The sequence below is a fragment of the Pogona vitticeps genome, chromosome 1, assembly GCF_051106095.1.
Source record: "Pogona vitticeps strain Pit_001003342236 chromosome 1, PviZW2.1, whole genome shotgun sequence".
Classification (NCBI taxonomy): Eukaryota; Metazoa; Chordata; class Lepidosauria; order Squamata; family Agamidae; genus Pogona; species Pogona vitticeps.
In genome coordinates, this window is record NC_135783.1 from 333,851,552 (window position 1) to 333,874,351 (window position 22,800).

Here is a 22,800-nt window from a genome sequence, read left to right on the forward strand (position 1 = left end):
GGGCAGTATATAAGCTAAAACAACAACATTATTTCTTATCCTTGATGAAAAATGGTGCCTCTACATTTGTATCTCATCATGAACATCGTCAACTGCTATGAGTTTTTTTTTTGATCCTGCATGAGAAAAAAAGACCTTCACTTAAAAACAACCACCACCACCTTGGATATTGTCCTTTAATCAGGGGTGATTTGCCACTGGTATGACATCATCATCATTGCACAAGTGGAGCTGTGTGACAGGTTAGCCACTGCTTGGGCACAAAAATACTTTTGCACAAATATTGTGCAGTTTTGCAAATCTTTCATTAAAAAGCTCCAAAATGCACAAACTGGACAGAATCTCTTGTAATTGTGCGTGGTGGATAGAAAATGAAACTAGCAAAGATTTACATCCCTAGTACAATTTTTTAAGATTTGTCACCATTGGTGAGAGGATTGATAGGCCCCAAACACTTGATCGCCCAATTAGCCCATTTCTCTCTTATATAACAGGATGTCCACAAAGATTCAGATTCAGCCATCAGACTTGCAAGTCAAACTCGAGTTTTCTTTCTAATGACCAAACAAAGAACAGCTAAATACAAGATATGGAGGTGAGAAAAGCATATGCTGTGAAATAGACGTGACTCAAACTTGGAGGAGCTCCTTTTCCAAAACTTTGCGAAGAATATTGTGTAATTTGACCCTGAATTTTTTTTCAAAAGAAGTATTAAGTATTAACTGTAAGAGAGCCATCTGCTATAAGATAAAAAGGCAGAGGGAGAGAACACAAGTTCAATCAAGCAATAACTAGTCAGAACTATGTATAGATAGGGAAAAGATTACAGTGGTACCTCGCAAGACAACAACCCCGCTAAATGACAAATCTGCATAACGATGACTTTTTGCAATCGCTATAGCGATTTGCAAAACAGTCATTCCAATGGGGGATTTTCGCTGGACGCTGATTAGGTCCGTGCTCCGCAAACCGTTTGTTCGTAAGACGATGATTTTTACAGCTGATTGTCGGCTTCGCAGAATGGCTGCCCTGTGTTTTCTGGACCCATGATTCGCAGGACAGCCATTTTTACAGCTGATCAGCTCTCACAAAATGGCTTCCCTATGGACGATCTTCGCTGGACGTCGAGATATTTTCCCCACTGGAACGCATTAAACCGGGTTTCAATGCATTCCAATGGGGAAACGGATTTCGCATGACGACGATTTCACTAAACAGCAATTTCAATGGGACGGATTATCGTCGTCATGCGGGGCACCACTGTATTTTGTTTATTTAATTAATTTTGGAATTTGGCTTCTAGAATCTCACAGTGTGTACAGGCAGTGATCATTCTGGCTCTGGGCTTCAGGGAATTGTAGCCCAAAAAAGCCCTGTGACAGTGCTTAAACTGCAGTACTGCAGTCAAGCTTCTGAGCACAACCTGCTGCTTAATCCCAATGGATTCAAGTAGCTGGTTCAAGGCTGACTCAACCTTCCATCATTCTGAGGTAAATAAAACAAGGGGCAAAGTGTTGTTTGCATAATTATGTTGTAAACCACCCAGAGAGTTCTTTAGCACTATGCAGTGGTACCCAAGATGAAACAAGAACAAAAGAGTTACTTTTCTCATTGCTGCAAATAAATCCATTGAGTTGGGAAGGAACGATCTTACCATACAATGGACTGGCTACACAAAAACAATTCCCCAGTTAGAACACAATTCATCATCTTTCCACTGACTTTAGCATGTACCCAGAGGACACTTTTAAGGCAACCTCCATAAGCCACTTCTTTCATGGGGAGACACTGTCTCTCCCCTCAGGCCCCCTTTTCCTCTCAGCTATCTGAAAAAGACACTGTTCCTCAGGATTAAGTGACATGCTGAGTTAAACACATATTGTGAGGCTTGTAGTCCCTTTAATAACTATGCACGTTCGTCCTGGTGTGGATCAGAACAAATGTGCATGATTTTTCTCACTTTTCCTTCTTCTTTTTTCAACCGCTATGCTGGAGGAAAAAGTTTGTAACAGTTTCTAAATGAAACCCGAGGAGAAAAAAATGATCCTTGTGTCTGTCCTAGATCAGGACTGTCCATCCTTACTTTAGAGTTTAAAAAACAACAACAGAACATCATGATACATAACTAGTTATACACAACTACATGTTTCCTATAGTCACGGACCACATGGGGAAACTTTTGAAAAAACACAACCTACAAACAGTATTCAAGCCCACCACAAAAATTCAACAAATGTTATGGTCAGCTAAGGACAGAAGGGACCCCCTCACCACTGCAGGAGTATACTGCATACCTTGCAGTTGTGGCCAGGTATATATTGGCACCACAAAACGAAGCATCCACACCAGAATCAAAGAACATGAGAGACACTGCAGACGAAAACAACCAGAAAAATCTGCAGTAGCTGAACATGCCCTGAAACAAGCTGGACATGAAATTCTATTCCAAAATACTGAAATACTGGACAACACCAGCAATCATTACATCAGACTGCACAGGGAAGCCATTGAAATCCACAAGCACCAGCAGAACTTCAACAAAAAAGAGGAAAGTTTGAAACTCAACAAAACATGGCTCCCAGCTCTCAAAAATACAGAGTGCAAAAGGTCAACAAACTCTACCCAGCCACAAGGACTGGGGATCACTACACATAAAAGACCAGCTAATGACACCCATCAATCACAGTGACAGATAATCTCTCTTCCGTATCACAACAATACACCCACAACAAGACACACTAATCACCCATCTCCAGAAAAGGACAAAAGCCTATCTCACAGCAATAAATACTCCACTCCCAAGCCAACTACCCCAGAGCACAGAATGCTGTCCTCTGAAGATGCTGGCCACAGAGACTGGCAAAACGTTAGGAAGAACAACCTTCAGAACATGGCCAAAGAGCCCGAAAACCCCAAAACAACCATTGGATCCCGGCCGTGAAAGTCTTCGCAAATACATTGATATCATTTAATTGATTCATATACCACCCATTAGTGAACCCACTACTCTGGGCAGTTTGCAGAATAAAACATAAAACCCTCAGTCCCCTAGTTCCAAACTCATTTATCAACACAAACTGGCAATATACCAACTTGAACAAAATAATTAAAAAGACCTACATTTTAAAAAAAATATTAACAACATCTGGGGATATGTTCTTAAAGGCTGCTTTACAGAGTTCCAGGGTTCTTCAATAATAATATAATTAATAATAATATAATAATAATATAATTTATTGTCATTGTAAGTATATACACAGTATACCATACAACGAAATTCACAATATCATAAAGCAGAGAGAAAAGCTGCCATAGAACAGATCCTTTTACTTGATGGCAGGCCACAGCATTCTTATTTCAAGAGTTACAAAATCACGCTGGCACACACTCAGAATAATTTAGGAGGAACTCGTGCCCTGAAATTCTTTCTACCCCATCCCTGTCCCTATCGTGAGAGGTTGTGAACGTCTCACCGTTCCCTAGAAAGAATCAAGTTTCTTACGCCGTTAAAAACAAATTGGCCACCATCTGTCATCTTTGCTGCAGAAAAAATTCAAATTTTCCATCACTTGCAACTCCTTGCTGGAATGAATCCCAGACTTGGTTTCTGAAATCTCAATGGCTGCTAACGACTCATCTGATCAGCACAAACCTTCTTTTCAGCTTGCCAGCATGCTCTTTACTTGACAAAAGAATACAGTATCTGCTTTTCGGAGGCAAACAAAATTTACAATTTCCTCTCCAAGTTTACAAAAGGTGTGTCTCTATGCTTGTCACTTCCGGGTTTCAGTTGGCCTGGAAGTGGAAGTCTTTTGCCAAAGATCCGAAAGAGAGAGAGAGAGAAAGAGAGAGAGAGAGAGAGAGACTAGATTTGTCATCTGTTCTCACTAACTGTAAGCAGGAAATAGGAGGGTGGATATTACAAGCGAGAATGGGCCTAGCTAGAAAACCACAAAGGAAATGAAACCGGCAAAACAAATTCAGGAAGGAGGATCATACGCAGGCATGTAGTTGTTCATGAATAGCACCACAGATGTTACCACAAAAAAACCCCGCAGGCTAAAAGCAAAAAAATAAGGTAACAAATAAGATTATTAATAATCTTAGAACTGCAGAGCTGGAAGAGACCATATGGATCATCGAGTTCAGCCCCGGTTAAGGAGGTAGAATGGGGAATTGAACTCCCAACCTTTGGCTCCACAGCCAGAGACCTAAACCACTGAGCTATGTTCCCTAAAAGGAAAGTTCTAAAAAGCTGTCCAGTCTAAAAGTCTAATTTCAGACTCAGCAGGCTAAGCCATGATGCACCTGAAACCAAGCTGCACCTAAAACAGAGTGGAGGAACTAAAATCCTCACCCTTGGATTAGAGTATTGGGAAATGACTGCAGAGACTGAAGTCCTAATATTCACACAAGGCAACTATGTTAGCCTAGGCTGCCTTACTGGGTTGTTGTAAGAACATAGAGGAAGGGAAAAATAGAACCATAGAGGCCACCTTGAGCTCTTTGGAAGAAAGGCAGGATATAAATGTAATAATTAATCAATATACAAAGCGATCACTACCAATTCTTGGTTCTCCTATAACACTATTTAAGCACAATAGAGAAAGTTTGATCTTCCAGATGTTTTTGACATCAACTCCCATGAGCTCCCAGACAAATTAATGCTCAGGGATTATGGGTGCTGCAGTAAAAAAAAAATATTAGAGGGCTGCTAATATAAGGAACTCCCCCTGCAAAACAGCCGTAAGTTGTTAAAATCCATCAGAGAGAACACTGGCATACAGTTCATTTACATGTGATTTTTACAGCTGGCATATCAGTGTAAATCAATCTGTTCCTTGCACTGTTTCTGTAACTCGAGAGCCACCTAGTACCCTGGTGTCATTTATATTACACTTCTGCCCCTCCCTACTAGAGAAATACCTTTGATATTCACGAATAGCACGTATCACACTGTCAGAAAGTGGCTGTATGTCTTGTGAAAACCTGAACAACTCCTTAAGTTGAGTCTTCAGTCTTTCAACCTTTGATTCCTCTGCAGTAAGGGCGGCCCTTGTTGCCTTAAACACAAAAATATTATCATTATATATATATAAATATATATCTCTTTATATTTGTTTAACCAATTATTCTGGTGTGTGTTTATCTCTTCATGTATATATGTACCACTCTATCTTTCCCCCTCTTATTCCTTTTATTTCTACCAACCTTTCTCTTCTGAGTTTCATGCTGTATTTAGAAAAAAAGCCATTTCGTTGTTGCAAGCTCCTTTGTCACTGGGCCTGCCTGTAAAAATTATACGAGCAAAGTACATTATGAACTTCAACTAAGGCCATATGCATTGGTAACTGTATAATATTCTTGTGCCCTCTGCCCCTTCTCTGAACATGGAGAAACTCTGGGCCAATGATACTCTTGTTTCATTTCTTACCTTCCTTTTATCTATGAGGGCATTTATATTCCATCTTTCTTTGGTAAATTCAAACTCAAGGTGGCTTGTTTTCTCTCTCTCAATAAAAGAACCACCACCACTATAATAAATGTAAAAGTAGCCCCAGCAATAAGTGCAATTTATAAAGACATGATCAAGCGCAGCAAAGTTAAAAACAAACCAGATTCCCAGCTTGAAAAAAATTCAGTGAAGATAATATATGGGGATGCGCCATTCAGATTTTGTTGACTTCAAATCCCAGAATTCTCCAAGAATTCCCTTAGACAGAATTCTGGGAGTTCCAGTCTCAGAAACTTACTTTTTTGCTCACCTGGAACAGGGCCTAATCCTCCAAGGTTCCATTTCTAGGCCTTCATTAACTGCCACAGTGCTTTCTGGGCCTGGTAGTTCTTCAGAAGGCGCCCTCTGTAGTGTCTAAAAGGCAGTGAGACTATCATCCCCAAGAAGCACTGAGGTAGCTTTTCTCCAGAAAACATTATAGGAAGAAATGAAGGCCAATAATGCAATAGAGCTCTGGAAACTGAGAACCTACTCCAGGTGAGGGGAAAACAGCTGTCTAAGACGTGGGTCTAAGATGTTCTATCTGTGGGAAATTCTTGGAGTTGGGAGTCCAAAAAATGCAAAATGACACATCCCTAATATATAGACTTAAGCACTCTTTTAAAAAAAACCCCAAAACCCAAATTCAAGAAAGGAAAACTAAGTTCTCAAGATCAACCCATTGAAAACTTGAGCATGAGAACTCAGTGGTCAGGGAATGAATGGCAAATGCTTCTGGAATAGAGGTAGAAGAAAATAATTGGATTAGGGATGTAAATCTTTGCTTGTGTCATCCTTGCAGGCAAGAAAAAGGAGTTGCAAATTATTTTCTTCACTGGTGAGGAATTTTGCAACTCTCTTAACAGGGCTCTTGTAGATTGCTTTGTATGCAATTGCCCGGATTTACAGAAATACAGTAAATGCTTTTGTTTGTGCAAAACATTGGAGTTTACATGACTGTGCCAATTACATCCCTTAATCTGAAACAGGAACACTGCTGCCTTATGGGATGTTTCCACCTTTCTTAACTATCAGATAGCTATTCTATGCCTGCTACAAGTACGTATAAGTGCTTGACTTTTAAAGGAGAAAGAACACTAGTAATATTTTTTTGAAAATCAAAAATCCTGAGAAGGAAAAAAAAAGAGAGAGAACTTTTTGTCTTTCTCTTAGCTGGAGGCAAGGAATCTTCTAGAGCTTTTGAATTCCTCCGGGAGTTGTCTTGTTCTTTCTAGATACACTAAATTGACAAGCATGAGGAATTTAGTGAAGAGCCTTGTGGCTAGAGATGTAAAATTTCTGAAATTTGTCCATTTTTCTGGAAAAAAAACACGGGGGGGGGACATGAAAAAAAATGAAAATTTCCAGAAATCTTACACCTCTGCTTGTGGCACAGTGGTTAAACTGCAGTACTGCAGCCAAAACTCTGCTCATAACCTGGGTTAAATCCCAGGTAGCTGGCTTGTGGTTCACTCAGCCTTCCATCCTTCTGAAGCCGCTAAGTTGAATACCCTGCTTGCTTGGGGATGGGGGGAGGGAACAATGTGTAGCCTGTATAATTCAATTGTAAACAGCCCAGAGAGTGCTTTAAGCACTATAGGGCGGTATACAAGCAATGTGCTTTGCTTTTTGCTTCTTTCCAGTTCCAGAATGGAGTATACTGGAAAAGGGCAAGTCTGACTGGTTGGCTGGAGACCTGAAAGGGAGCACTTCACATTGCAAATATTTTAATGGGATCCCGCTCACATATTTTAATATACTTGCCCGTGCACAGAAGCAAAGTTTTAATGTCACCATATAGATACATGGCAAATGTAATAAACTAGGTCTAGGGTAGCATAAAGGAGCTAGTTCTTTATTCGGTGCCCACACCTGTCTACTTTTCTTTGCTCTCCATCTCTTACTGACAAAGAAACACTTACCACGTGTTTCCTCCAAAGATCAATTAAATCCTCTTCACTCCTCACTTGGCCATCAGGTTCAAAGCTCTTTCCTAGCTTATGCAGACCCTTACGGAACTCCTGGACCTCGGCTTCGAGGAGTCTGGCTTGAGTGTGGTGGGCATTTTCTGATTTCAGGCTTTTCAGCAGCCTCTCCTCTTCCTCTGCGCTCACAACTTTGAGTTTTTCCAGGGCTTTTTTAAGGTCCTCAAGCTCAGCTTTCATCTTCTCCGCTCCCAGTGGGGAGGTGTTCTGCATCACACCATGAGACTGAGTTTCGAGATGTTTCAACTTCTTTTCTCCACTCTTCACATCTTTGGCAATGTCCTGCAAGAGGAAGGGACTCAATGCAAGCAACTTCCTAAATCTCCAGAATCTACCGGGATCGTTCACGTTTGCCATCTGTTGTTCCCCTTTTGTTTAATGTGTTCTCTCTCCCCATTGGAGGCTGATGACTGATTTCATGGAGGTGATGGATCTACACCAAATTTTAGTCCAAAAACTCAAAGGGCTACCTAAAGCAGTGGTCCCCAACCTTGGGCCTCCAGATGTTCTTGGACTCCAACTCCCAGAAGCCTTCACCATCACTTCTGCTGGCCAGGATTTCTGGGAGTTGAAGTCCAAGAACATCTGGAGGCCCAAGGTTGGGGACCACTGACCTAACGCATTCAGGCTGGGTTCAGCAACTGGGATACCACCTATGAATTTCAGAATAAAACCTGGAATAGATTCACAGGACCCACAACACCAAGAGTCACCAGCATTCACTACGTTACCACTGAGACACCAAAGATAAATACTGCAGGACCACTGAAATTCAGTAGCAGCTAATTCAGCAGAAGGTGTTGATGTGGTGGCAGCAGGAATGTCCCCAGTGAATGTCTATAGTGGTTTCTGGGGGCAGGTGGGCGAATTCCAATGTATTGTAACTTCACAACTTAAGGAAGTTGCCTCATAGGCATCAGACTTTCATATTTCTTGGAGTTCAGTCCCCAGAAATCACCAGGAATTCTCTCATCCAGAATGCTGGGGCTTTAGCCAAGAAGTCAAAGTCTTCCCAGTAGTTTTCTGTTATTCACAGTGAAAGCTCCACCAGCCATTTTGGCCCTGGGAGGATGAAAGAGGAAACAGGTATGCGGGAATTGCAAGGGATTAGAAAAATAGTAGGTTTTTCTACGAGAGACACCCAGTGCAGAGCCTAACAGGAGAGAGGCAACCTGTCCCCAATCCATTCCAGTTCCCACAGAGCTAAGCCACTTCCACCCATTTCCTCTTTCTTCTTCAGAGGGATGAAATGGCTGACAAAGCCTTCATTTCCCACCTGCAAGAAACCCACTTTTTTTACATAAAGCACACAGAAACCATGTGGTTGGTTTTGAAGACAGACCACATTTCCTGGAAGTAAGATTCTGGGAGTGGCATTTTCCATTTTTTAAAAAAGTTTTGAATGTATAGTTGTTGTTTTGGATGGCAATGTTTTGCATCATGGCGCGTGGCCCCTGTGGCTTGCATAATGATTTTTAAGATAGCTTCCTACACCTCCAGTCAACAACAAAAAATAGTAATGAAAACCAAAGTACCTGTAATGCCTTTATTCTATTTTCTGTTGCTAATTTCACTTCTTGATTAAGGCAGCAGTTTAATCTTTCTGTCACCTGCGTCAGCCACAACTGAAACTGGTCAATGTTGCTCTTGTATCGCTCGTGTTCTTTTGTTATTTTTTCAAGCAATCCTACTCTTCTCTGAAATGAGAAATATCAGAAGAGAAAGTGAAAGTTATATTTTCTCCTTGCACTTCAGTTTTGTCAAAAGACGCAGAAGACAAAGATCCCATTTCCTTCCTTTTTCCCCCTACGAAGTTACTTTGCTGCTGTCAGGAATTTTAAATCGTTTGCCTTCACTATGAGGATGAAACAATGGCGGAAATCCTGTACCACAGTGTAGTATGCCCATTGAATCAATGGGGATTCGGTGAATCAGTTCCTGATTATTCGTTCCATTAATTCAATAGGCCTATTCTAGATTTGACGTACTATGCTAAGCAACATGATTCCAGCCTCGACATGGCTGTGCTATAATGTTAATGAATAAATATTATGTATTTTATTATGTATATAATAAATATTATGTTGTTGCCAAAGGCTATCAACTTAGAACAAAATTAGAGCAACTCTAACAGGACTTTCAGGGTAAGTAAGATTTTTTAAGGAGTGAGTTTCCATGGCTGAATGGAGATTCAAATGCAGACCTTCTGAGTCTTAATCTGTCACTTTATTTACTACACCACACTGGGTATCCTTGTGCTGTAAATACTCATCATTTAATTAAGCAAATGCAAGGTTTCAAAACACTTGTAAGGTCCCAACCTTTGGTTTCTTTTGAGAGAGAGGAAGGAAGAAGGAGAGATTAGCTGAAGATGTCTGCATCTTTGCACAACAGTGATGTCATAATTTCAATTTTATGTCTGGGAAATCAAAATATTAAATCTACGGAAAGGAATATATGTACTTCAGTACAGTATTCTGTAATTTTGCTAAAATCTATTGGTTTCCATGGGATCATGCTTCCACCAGGGGGCCTGTGTGGGCCACATTACTAGCTTGTATTTTGCTTACGAAAATATATGGAAAACTGTGTGGGCAGGTTTCTTTTTCTCTGCTCTTGGGCAAATGATGGATGAATGAGGGTATAAACTAAGGATGAAGAGGATTTATATGTGAGTTTGGATACGGCACTTTACTCCAGTGGATCGTAATAGAACAGATGGTAATTAATCTAAGATGTGTTGGAAAGGGTGCCAAAAAAATAGATACATATTTTCATATGTGGGGGAATGTGAGTATATACTGACATTTGTCAATTGGTTTTTAAGGGAATAAATGAAGTAAGCAATTTAAATTTAGCTGTATGTCCTGAATAGCATGTTTATCAATATTTGAAAAGGAAGTAGGCAATTAGACCACTACAGAATTAGTTTCCAATTTGTTAACAGGGTAAATGGAATAGTTGGTTAGCCCCTCGTGGTCCTTGTGGTGGGATGCACTATGTGTATAGATTTTCCCTTAGTTTTTCTTTTTGGATGTTTAAACATATTTTAGCTGCGCTTTTTTGTTGTTGTATTGTAATTAAAAAAGAAGACAAACATCAGTCAGGCTTCCTGCTAATCTGAACCGAGTAAATTAAAAAACAATCATGGCGACTGGTCCCATCACCTCCTGGCAAATAGAAGGGGAAAGTATGGAGGCAGTGACAGATTTTACCTTCTTGGGCTCCCTGATCATTGCAGATGGTGACAGCAGCCATGAAATTAAAGGATGCCTGCTTCTTGGGAGGAAAGCGATGACAAACCTCGACAGCATCTTAAAAAGCAGAGACATCACCTTGTCGACAAAGGTCCGCATAGTCAAATATATGGTTTTTCCAGTAGCGATGTATGGAAGTGAGAGCTGGACCATAAAGAAGGCTGACCACCGAAGAATTGATGCTTTTGAATTGTGTTGCTGGAGGAGACTCTTGAGAGTCCCCTGGACTGCAAGGAGATCAAACCTATCCATTCTAAAGGAAATCAAACCCAAGTGCTCACTGGAAGGACAGATCCTGAAACTGAGGCTCCAATACTTTGGCCATCTGATGAGAAGAGAAGACTCCCTGGAAAAGACCCTGAAGTTAGAAAAGTGTGAATGCAAGAGGAGAAGGGGACGACAGAGGATGAGATGGTTGGACAGTGTCGTCGAAGTGACCAACATGAATTTGACCAAACTCCAGGAGGCAGTGGAACACAGGAGGGCCTGGCGTACTCTGGTCCATGGGGTCACGAGGAGTCGGACACGACTTAACGACTAAACAACAATTGGTTCGTCTTGCTCAAGCTAGAAGGACAGAATGCCCATATTACTTGAAGAGTGGATTTATATTACTTGAAGAGTGGATTGCCAATAAAGGGTTTCAGCTTATTGTAACTTGTTTGAGGATGGGGGAGGAAAAGACACTGGTTGCAAAGCTGTAAAAATGTTTCAGTAATTATAGTTTGATACTCTGAGGAAGAATGTAACCAGGAAAGGTGAGATTATTGTTTGGCACGAAGGAGAAGCATGTATTTTCTTGTTCTCTGCAGTGACATCTGGGCTTAGCCAATCTAAGCAAAAACCGAAATTCTGTGCTTAGGAGAAAGACTGACCATTACTCTCTCCCAATCAATTCTGGGACGCTCTGCATGCCAAGCATATTTTGGCTTCCAAGAAAACAGAAGGACATGAAAAAGAAGCTGCTGTAGATCAATGGCAGAACACATGCTTTGCACACAGAGCATCCAGGATTTAAATCTCCAGTTTACACAGTACAAAGGCCTGCTGACACTTTGGAAAAGTGACGGCTAGCAAAAATAGACAATACAGGGCTAAATGGATTAGTAATCTGACCCAGAAAAGCAGAGCTTCAAAAACTTAGATATTCAGTCCACAACTCCCAGAATGCCTCAGCTGGCCAAAGTAGCTTTTCCAAGCTCTGAATAAAGCACCTCCATATTTTCCTTTCTTTTTCTATGTCTGCTTTTGTCGTTGACCAGACCACCTAGATTCAGCCTGCTTTGGGGGCATGCAGTTAATAAGCCTGAATAAGGATCTGGTCAATTTTCGGATATGGCGCAGTGGTTAAACTGCTGTACTGCAGCCAAAACTGTGCTCACGACCCAGGGTTCAATCCCATGTAGCCGGCTCAAGGTTGACCCAGCCTTCTATCCTTCTGAGGTTGGTAAAATGAGTACCCAGCTCGCTGGGGGTGGGGGAATGTGTAGCTTGCATAATTAACTTGTAAACTGCCCAGAGAGTGCTTGAAGCACTATGGGGTGGTATATAAGCAGCACGCATTGCTTTGCTTTTGCTTTATTAGAAAGCCCTTTCTTAAATGTCCACATCTGATCCATGTACAGTTATTGACTAACTATACAAGACCATCAAGATGATGCGTGTATCTTGTTCATGTGGACCAAATGTGGTGCTTTTCAGCTATGATCAACAACCACCTCCATCATGCCTACCTCCTTTGCTGCTAGGGTTGATGAATGCTGTCCTCCAAAACATCTGGAAGTATCATGCTGGGGAAAGCTGATGTAGACTAAATATACAATATATGACAATTCCAAACCCATTTAATTTAATGAGTTGAACCATAAAATAGTGAAGTCTGGGAGGTAGCCAAAGACCCAGCCACACCTTGCTTCTGCCTGTGAAGAAAGTCTTCTCTTGTAAGCCATGCTACAGATTGACCCACATTAGTCCTAATACATCTGGCTCAAGAGACGAAACAGCAACACCACTCAACAGCAGATCATAGATTTCAAGATGCTGTAGCAACACCTGGCTGAACATGAAGATGTGATGGGAAACTGCAGGGGAAACCATGGTCACATCTGGTTCAGAACTGGGAGTGTCTCTACAGCAATGAGTGTGTGATTTCTAGGCTACACCAGTATTGGTATCTAAATCTAAATTATATCCACAGTCTCTCTTCACTCTTAGTCATGCTTACCTGTGCTTCGTTCTTGACGTCTTCATATTCTTCTTTCATCTTCTTCTGAACGTCTTCATCTACGCTTGGATCTCCAATCCGGTTATATAGGGAAGTGGCTTCCTCCAGAAGCCGTTCCAGCAGAGTTGCTTGATTTAGGACATCGTTCAGCAGAACCTGAGCATGGCTGAGCTGCCATTGCTTCTCCTTCAAGCCAAGCTGCAGCTCAATGTCAGGCTCCAAAGTCACCTTCATGTTATGAATCCATGTGTAAAATTCATCTTGGGCTTTCAAGTATTCACTCCAGTGCAACCATACCCACTCAATACGGCTGTTGGGTGTGGAGGAAAAAGATAGGGAAGTTTAGATTCACAGCTGAGAACATTACTTCTCCAAAGTAACATACTGCTTTAGTCTGCATCTGCCTTAACAGGCATTATACACTAGGATCCCCTAATATCCGCAGGATCGGGAACCACAGTTTCACTTATCTGCAGTCTGAAAATATTATAGATTTTTTTTTAAAAAAAAACACAAAACTAGAAATAACTGTTTTCATGCTGTATTTACCAAAAATGGTCACTAAAGGGAGCCAGAAACCAAGCTATGTATTCTTGTATTGTTGATGAAGGGTGTCTAGCACCCTCTACTGGCTCAATGTGGTAATGCATGTGAAAATATTTTTTTCTGAATTCTTTTCGTTTACCATGCTATGTATAGTGTTCACTATTATCTGCGGTTTTCAGCATTTATGTGTGTGTGTGTGGGGGTGTTGGAACTTTTAATTATTTATGGTGGACAAGGTGTGTGTGTTCTGTCAAGAGAAGAGGTAGTCAAAACACAACTCATCAGCCAGGCCCTTTTTGTGCACTACTCCATTTCCTAGTTCAAGAAAAATAGGGAAAGGGAATTCACAGCAAACCCTCACATCTACCAGCATAGGATACCTGAGGTGGCCATTTTACTTCAACTAATGAAAGGACTAGCCCTGAATTATGCTTGAGAAAAGTGTGCTGATTTTGCCAGTGTTAGGCTCACCAAGTAGTTGAAGGCCCTGCCTGGTTATAGGCCTGTAGGAGGCGCATTTTGGCAATCTCACCTGTGACAATGAGTAATGTATATGGTTGTTTCTTCCCACATGGCTTTAATATCCTTCAGTTTGGATAAGACCTCATGCTTTCTTTCCTCGCTGATGCACTGAAGGAGAGCATCCGCCTTCATTAGAACCAAGTCCATTTTCAGTCGGCCTTCTGGTTCCAGTGCACTGATTTTCTGTTGAGCAGAATTAAACTCTGAACAGTCTTTTTAAAAGGAATGTTACAAGAAATAGACTTGGTGAAAAAAAAAAGAATTTCAAGTTGTTATCACCACCAAAGGAGGACACAGATCTTGCTGAACAGAGCATTCAAACACAATATTTATTTATTTATTTATTTATTTATTTATTTATTTATTTATTTATTTATTTATTTATTTATTTATTTATTTATTTATTTATTTGATTTATACCCCGCCTATCTGGAATACCAATCCAGCAGAATCCTACAGCTGATATAGGCAGTCGGACTGGAATAATGGGCACCACTGGGGTACTAGAGCCTTCTCCAGCCTCAAGACCTGGTCCACCAGTTGCAATCTCATCCAGGAAAAATGGACCTTGCTTCTATAACACACTGGTTCTTAACCTTGGGTTACTCAGGAGTTTTGGACTGCAACTCCCAGAAGCCTTCACCACCAGCTGTGCTGACTGGGGTTTCTGGGAGTTGCAGTTCAAAAGCATCTGAGTAACAAAGGTTAAGAACCACTGCTATAACACATGCTCTAGTTATCCAGGTTTAATTACTATCATGTGCTTTTAATGATGCCCTTAATGATGCTCTGTACACTAATAACTGTTGTAGAATGAAGCAGCCAGAATGACTATATGAGCCAGGTTTAGACATGGGACTCTGGTACTTATTTAACTTCAGCCCTCAAAATTCGGCAGGAATTCCTTTAGTCAGAATTCTAGGGGTTTTAGCCAATAAATTTAAATTTTAAATTAAATTAAATTAGTTTTCAGTTAAACACAAGTGGAGAATGAAGACTCCAACAGCCACTTTCCACAGCTGAGGAAGCAGCTGTGAGAAGCTAAGATCCCTGGGAGCTGCAAGGGATTAGGGGACTGGTACTGTCTCTGGTAGTAAAGCACAAGCAGCAATTTTTCAGGTATCAAACACTTCTGACTTCCATATAACCCTTTCTTCTTTGGGAACCTGTGGGAGCTGCAGGATAGGAGAGGGAAATAATTAATGAAAATCCCCACAATTGGGATGATTTTACTAGCAGCAGTGATATTTTGTAATAAAAGACTTGTCCCTCTTGTCCCACAGCTTCCGCAGCTAGCTGGTGAAGAAAAGTGTTACATGAGAGCCTCATGAGCTTTGGGACAAAAGTTGGAAATGTTTAATGACTGAAAAATCATTGCTGTTGCTAATCTCATCAACAGTATGATACCACCGACAGGATTTCAGCAACCGATATACCCTACTGAAAAATCTCAGCTGCTGAGAGAAAGAGTAAAAAGAAAAAAAAATTAAAATTAGAAGCAGCAGTGAGGGGAAAAAGTGAGTTTTTGCATAAAATTTGCAGGAGGAATAAGATTACAACAGTAGTCACAACAAAGGACAACTTTAAGAAACAAACAAAAAACAAAGCAAGAGAGAAAGAAATACCCAAACGCTCCTTGAGCTCCAACACTCCTGTTGTTACATAACAACCACAACTGAGTGGTATAACTCTAACCTATAAGATATGAAGAGCAGGCTGAAATTGCCTCCATTCCATGACTGCTGTTACCTTTATTTGACTCAGGTTTGCTTTGCACATACCAATCTGCAAATCCAGTGCACGGAAATCCCATTGATGTGGGGGCACACAAGTTAATGCCTGTAAAGCTGTGGAACTTGAAAGGTGTATTCTTACTCAGAAACCTCAGGTGAAGAAAGACATGGATGGTTTGGGAGCAGGTGGTAGAGCAGAACCATTGAGGCCAAGCGGGTTTGGACCTGCTTGACAACCTGGGCGGTGGAGTTTATTGAACCACATCATACAGATGTGGCGAGAGCCATCCGTTTAGAAGGTTTTAAAAAAGAATTAGGCAAATTCATGGAACGCAAGACTAACATTATCTAAAGTGCAACAATATTTTGCCTGTTTTCTCTTCCTCACCTTCTTTAATACATACTTGCCAAATTATATCTTACACTCTGTACCACAGGCAGCATGTCTCTGAGTACCAGTTTTGGGCAACTATGAATCAGAGGATGCTTTTCATTCCTCCCCTACTTATTTTCTTATTCTTGTTTGTATTCTTATTTTCTTATTCTTGTTATGTATGCGTTGTTCTTTCTGCCCAAGGACACCCACAACATATTATTAAAACAATAAAAGACATCGAAGCATATAGCAGATATAAAATTCTAAGAAGCAGAAATATTTTATCGCAAAAGTGGTGGAAACACAGATGAAATTAGCTGCATCCAAAAGCCAGCTGAAACAGTTCCAGTTTACATTGCATGTTGATGTCCCATTTCACAGGGACTTAGGAGGGCATTCTGGAGCGTAGGGGTAGTAACATCAAAGGATCTCTTTCTGATATATCCATGTTGGATCGCTTTCACAGTTAGAAATGTTAAACGGGCAGTAATGGACAACTCTGAATTTGTGCTCATGCTTGTAAATGTCCCATGGACATCTGGACTGCCACTCTGGAAATAGAATGGTGAAGTAGACAATAACGGTGCAACAAATATTTGCAATTTTTCCTGACCATGAACATGAAGGGTGCCTCAGTAAATCAAAATGCTACACCTGAAACCCCAGCCAAGGAAAGCAGCAGTTAAAAAGAAACCACATACAAAAATATATATAGATGATGCTTGTTCAGTTGAGACCAGCTGCATGTCCTAAAAGGTAAAAGGAAAGGTTCCCCTTGACAATTTTTGTCCAGTCGTGTTCGACTCTAGGGGGTGGTGCTCATCCCCGTTTCCAAGCCATAGAGCCAGCGTTTTGTCCGAAGATAACCTTCTGTGGTCACATGGCCAGTGTGACTTAGACACGGAACACTGTTACCTTCCCAACAAAGTGGTCCCTATTAATCTACTTGCATTTGCATGCTTTCGAACCGCTAGGTTGGTGGGAGCTGGGACAAGCGACGGGCGCTCACTCCGTCATGTGGATTCGATCTTACAACTGCTGGTCTTCTGACCCTGCAGCACAGGCTTCTGCGGTTTAGCCCACAGCACCACAGCGCCACCACATCCCCTGCTGCATGTCCTAAGTAATACCATCTGCTTCATGCAAAGACCACAACAGGATGGTCGACAGGGATGGGTAATCATCCTACACAAATTCAGAGCAAATTGCTTGTTCAGGAACAGGAGACATTTCTCCCACCCCATCTATAATGCCTTGGGCCCAGGACTCTCAAAGCCTGGCATTATTAATAAAGCCAGTCAAGAAATAGCCATGCTACCCAGGTTTCTAGTCATCTTGAAGGGAAGTGAAAAAACAAGAACAAAACTGCTAACTGTGGCCTTATTTACACAACTGGTTTATGCAATTAGCACAAATTTGTGATACAGTATCAGACATAGTATGAATTAAGTTGAATTAAATGCTAAGTATACAAATTGCACATTAACAGAAAAGTATCATGACTTTAATTTTCAGACTTTGAGAATGGTTCTATTTCTTTATTGCTTCAAAGATTCCACAGCTGTTGATTTTGTTAAGATCCTATTAAGTAATTAAAACCCACTACTACTGCATAAAGCAAAATCACAGCAGTAACATTCATACAAGATCAAAGTGACAGGAAGTAGGATGCTGTTTTAAAGCACCGAGATGTCATTGACATGGCTATCCCTTTTATCTAGAATGAGACCCTGATATGGGAGCAGGAAGGACATAACCTTTTGCCTGCCATAATTGTCTCAATCCAGATAATCACACGCCTGTTTATATGTGGAAGGTAAGCGTCCACTTATGCCACAAGAACTTTTTTTCCAGGTGTACTCCTTGATCAGGTCAGGTACTCCCGCTGGGTGCAAAGGACTGAAGCCCCCTCATTCCAAGGTCCCAATCCGTATCCCAGATGCCTACAACTTTTAATTGTTAAGGGCCATCCCCAACTACTGAAGGGGATCCTGCCTAGCTAGGCCGACATTATGAGAACACCACACACTCTGAAATAACATGGTCCCTTTCCACCAGAAAGGGAAAGAACACGGCAAACCTGTTTTAGGAGAGAGTTCCATCGTTTTTGGTTGATATAGCTCAGTGAGTGGGAGGTCAGTTGCTCTAGAGCCAGGTTCTGTGAGTTCAAATCCTCACTGTTTCTATGGGGATAGCAGGGGCAGCTGAGATCATCCTGAGTGTGTATTGCTGGTATACATACATGCCCTGTTGCCTGTGTGGTGATGGGCATGCTACATAGTGCAAGAGTACCACCAGAAACACCACCAGAAACACCATTTCTGAGTACAGTACTTTGTACCCAAGGAGTATAAGCAGAATTCTTTACCTCTGTCTCCCTCAGCCTGGCTTCCAAGGCAGACCGAGGCCCCTTGGTGTTGTCGTTCATCTTCAGCCTCTCCTGGATGGTCTTCATCCAGTCTATGGCCTTCTCCACGCTGCTATCAAATTCATCCTGGGGTTGCTGGGTCATTGCATTCGAAGAAACTAGGGGAGGAAAAGGATGAGGAAGATGGATTTTGAAAGAAAGACATGTCCCCGAGGCACAGCAGAGCAGCTTTGGATCTAGAGGAGTGGCTTTCAACCTTGGGTAGCCGAGGTGTCCTTCGACTCCAATTCCCAGAAGCCTTCACCACCAGCTCTGCTGGCAGGGGTTTCTGGAAACTGAGGTCCAAGAACACCTGGGTTACCCAAAGTTGGGAAACCATCATCTAGAATGTGGAATTTAGAATGCAGATTAGATGGAGGAACAACAGGCACTTCATATTGTACTTCTAAATTCATACTTCTGGCTCTCTGGATCATTCCCAGTACAGTTTCCTCACAGCTCAGAAGCAACTCCTCACAAGGGTTTGAGGTACCGAGTAATGCTTTTTTTAGCATTATTTGTTTTGAGGGTCAGGTGGCGTCTAGAGTTTGAGCTTACCTTATCTCTATGAGGTAGTAACAGCTGCTGGCAGAAGCAGCTGGTGAATCAGATTACAAAACTTTAGTGTTGCTTTGCTCGTTTGCAGATCGACAGACCATACAAAGAAGCAACGCTCTAGCTTTGTAATACAATTCAGACAGCAGCCTCAGAGAACAGCCAGGATGCTCCGTCCCTCTGAAAGGCAGGAAACCCAATGAACAAGGAGCTAAAAACCACCAGGGGAACAAACTACCCGATAAATTATCCTTCTCCCACTTTGGTGAGATAACATGACTCTCCCACTCTAAATGATTTAATAACAAGCAATGAAACACTTTGCTCTGAGGGACTGGGGACTAAGGACAAAAATTAGTTCCTGTTCAGGGCTCCTAATAAAGAACAGAACAAGCTATGTTTTAGAAGTAATGTACACAACAGGTGTCAAGAAGCAAAAGAGTGAAAGTTCTGCTACATGTTACCCAAAGGAGTCATGAGCATCATCCCAATCCAAGCCAAGAAGTAGGCATACACAGAGGCACCAAATGTCTCAAGTGAAACCAAAATCTGTCAGAAAGAGGCATCAAAACCCTGTGAGAGATCAAAAGGAGTGGGGCTGATCACCTAAGTGACTTGCACTTAAAATCCTTTAGAGTTTCATTAAGTTCAATTAGTCTAGCTGGATAGCTTAGTTTGGCTGGTTGAGGCATCTCACTGCAGAGCCAGAGTTTTGGAAATTCAATTCCCCACCATGCTTCCTGAGAGAAGAGCCAGCCTGGGTAACCTTGGGCAAGCTGCACAGTCCCAGGATGCCCCCAGAAGAAAATGGTAAACCACTTCTGAGTGTTCTCTACCTAGAAAACCTAGGAAAGAGTTGCCATAAATCAGAATAAACTTGATGGCATGCAATTTGTATTATTAAGTTCAGATGAGTGAAGACAACTGGACAACCTCAGACATCAAGGGTTTGTGGGGGTGGGGTGGATGGGAAAAGTATGGGTCTTGTATCTCTTCAGGCTGCTCACAGGGAGTCCCACGTTTGCACATCAATTGGGCTTTACTCTGCTTTGTTGCTGCTCCCCAATCTTCCTGTTCCAAGGCCCCATGGCACAAATACTGTACTGTCAAGCAAGTAAAACCGAGGAACCTGTCACAGGGTGAAACTCATCTAAAAGCAGGTAGAGTTCATCTAGGGACAGGGTGTGTTCCTGCATAGTGAGGAATGAAAGGAGTGTATTGGGGTGACTATAAGAAGCCTCCAGAAAAGGTGCACAATCTTGGCTGCGCAACCTCCGCTGTGATTTCATTTGAAACGCTAATCTTCTATACCAACCTTGCCCAATCTGCTGCCCTCTCTGTTGGGCAACAGCTCCTGTCATCCCCACCTGGCACTGGGTTGAGCCAGGTTTGTGTAGTATACTGGAGTTCAGAGCATTCAGATGGTTAGTGCTTAACTCTGAAAAGCCTGGGTTTGAATTTGCGTGCATTTAACTCTGTCAAAAGGGATTGTGATTGCAACCTAGTTTTCCAGAGAGCATCTTTATCTTTAGCATCTGCAATGGGAGGCAGCAACAACGCTGGGGATGGCGGTTCCTATTAAATTCCAATAATGCAAATGGGGAAAGAATTTCATAGCTTATTTTAAAGAATTTACCAAAAAAAATTCCCTGTGTACTTGAAAGGAAGCAACCAGGTTTCTCCATCCTTGTCCTTATCTTGCCATATAAAAGTTTGATTGCACACATTCATATACACAAATATCACAAAAATCTACATTTTTGTATTTGGTGAACAGAGTACACTTCAACAGAACAGTACAATCCTTTCAGCATTTTTAAAATAAAGCAACTACTTCCTTCAGTGCTAACTATACGTGAATGCAGAATTCCCTTTTTTATTCAGGACCATTGAATGCAGAATTCCCTTTTTTATTCAGGACCATTTACCCAACGTAAGGATACCAGCGGAAGAGAGGAAATGCACACACTTAGAAAAAACTTCTGTACCACCTGTGGAGCAGTCCGGCGTGATCTACCTCCCAGTGATCACACGACATATGGCGAATTTTGCTCCATCCCAACTCCTTGCAATTTGTTTTTCAAAAGTATTGTCTGCATCCTCTGCTTGATTGGGTGGTCAGTAGTAGATTCCAACTACCATGTTACTTTTGTTTCTCACATTGATCCAGATACCTTCAGTGGGACAACCAGTGTCCTCCTCCTGTATTTCTGTGCAGGAATATGTATTTTGACATATATTGCAACTCTACCTCCATTTCTATTCTTTCTGTTATTTTAGAACAATTTATATCCTTCAACTGCTGTTGAAAGGATGGCTAGATTCAAGTCCCTGAAGCTGCCCTGAGTTTGAAGCCAGGAGATGGGAAGTGTAAGAGGGCTCAAGGACCAGTTGTCAACATTTGGCTTGGTCTAGACTGGCCAGTGGACTGGGGCCCTGCCAGCTGTTCCAAGGATGCCAGGGGCTGACATGATTACAGCACTGGGCACACAACAGCTGAAAGAAATTATGTTTGCACATTTCATTTCCCTGTTCCTCTAGACACAATCATTTTTCAAAAGATCAACCAGTAGTCTGCTTGGCTTGTTCTACCACATGCTTTTCTGGGTTTTTTTTTCTCAGCTCAGAGTGACCTATTTTTAGTTGCATGAGTAAACTGCTCAGACAGAATCACAGAGTTGGAGGTGTGCTTGATTCATGCCTGGCTTTTCCCTTCTAAGAAACGCAGAGGCAATATCTATCAAACCGATTTCTTCTCCTCCTCACCCCATAACAATGCAATAGGAAGGGTCAATAGCACTGAAATGATATTATTGTTGTTGTTGTTATGCTTGCTGTTAATAAGCATAACAACAACAATAACAACATGACTACAATACCATCTCAAGCTGCAGGGATTGTAGAAAAGTAAAAAAAAAAAAAAAAAAAAAAGAACAAAACCAGCCCACAGGCTAACATTTTCAATTTATTTATTTATTTATTTATTTATTTGATTTATATCCCGCTCATCTGGTAAATCTATACCACTCTGAGCGGCTAACAAGAACATAGATATAATTATAATAAAATAAATTAAAAATCAATTAACAGAAAATAACAAAAATCATAAATAATCGCAAATAATAAATAGATAAAGAAGAGAAAAATAAATAAGTTAGATTAGGTGCTGGCAGGAGGGAAGGCCTTGACATAGAGCCATGTTTTTAGTTGAGTTTTGAATGTACCCAGCGTAGGGGCCGCACGAATCTCAGGAGGGAGATTGTTCCAAAGGCGAGGAGCCACCGCCGAGAAGGCCCGGTTTCATGTCTTCTCCCTCCGGGCCTCCCTCGGCGTCAGGCTCCTCAGCCTCACCTCCTGGGTCGCGCGGGTGGTCCAGGTAGAACTTGGTGGGTGAAGGCGTTCCGCCAAGTATCGAGGTCCCAAACCGTTTAGGGCCTTATAAGTGAGTATTAAAACTTTGAAGTCAATACGGAAACGAATGGGCAGCCAATGCAGTCTAGCCAGGATAGGAGAAATGTGGTGGAATTTTCTCCCTCCGGTAAGGAGTCTGGCTGCTGCATTCTGCACCATCTGGAGTTTCCGTATCAGCCTCAAAGGTAGCCCCACGTAGAGCGCGTTGCAGTGATCTAATCTTGAGATTACGAGCGCGTGTACTAAGGTGGTGAGCGCCCCCGTGTCGAGATAGGGCCGCAGCCGGGCAA

General features: G+C 41.7%; 1 protein-coding gene across 2 annotated transcripts in view; it reads right to left on the minus strand.

Annotated features, from left to right (window-relative positions):
• Nucleotides 1-22,800, minus strand: part of SYNE3 (spectrin repeat containing nuclear envelope family member 3) — a 172,427-nt gene that overhangs the window by 115,976 nt on the left and 33,651 nt on the right. For both annotated transcript variants that reach the window (XM_078383755.1, XM_020813714.3), the window contains exons 3-8: nt 18,506-18,663; nt 14,039-14,211; nt 12,961-13,270; nt 9,015-9,176; nt 7,417-7,761; nt 4,927-5,063 (exon numbers count right to left, since the gene is read on the minus strand). In XM_078383755.1, coding sequence (XP_078239881.1) covers nt 4,927-5,063; nt 7,417-7,761; nt 9,015-9,176; nt 12,961-13,270; nt 14,039-14,211; nt 18,506-18,649 — 1,271 coding nt within the window. In that variant the 5' untranslated portion in view covers nt 18,650-18,663. The remainder of the gene's footprint in view (nt 1-4,926; nt 5,064-7,416; nt 7,762-9,014; nt 9,177-12,960; nt 13,271-14,038; nt 14,212-18,505; nt 18,664-22,800) is intronic.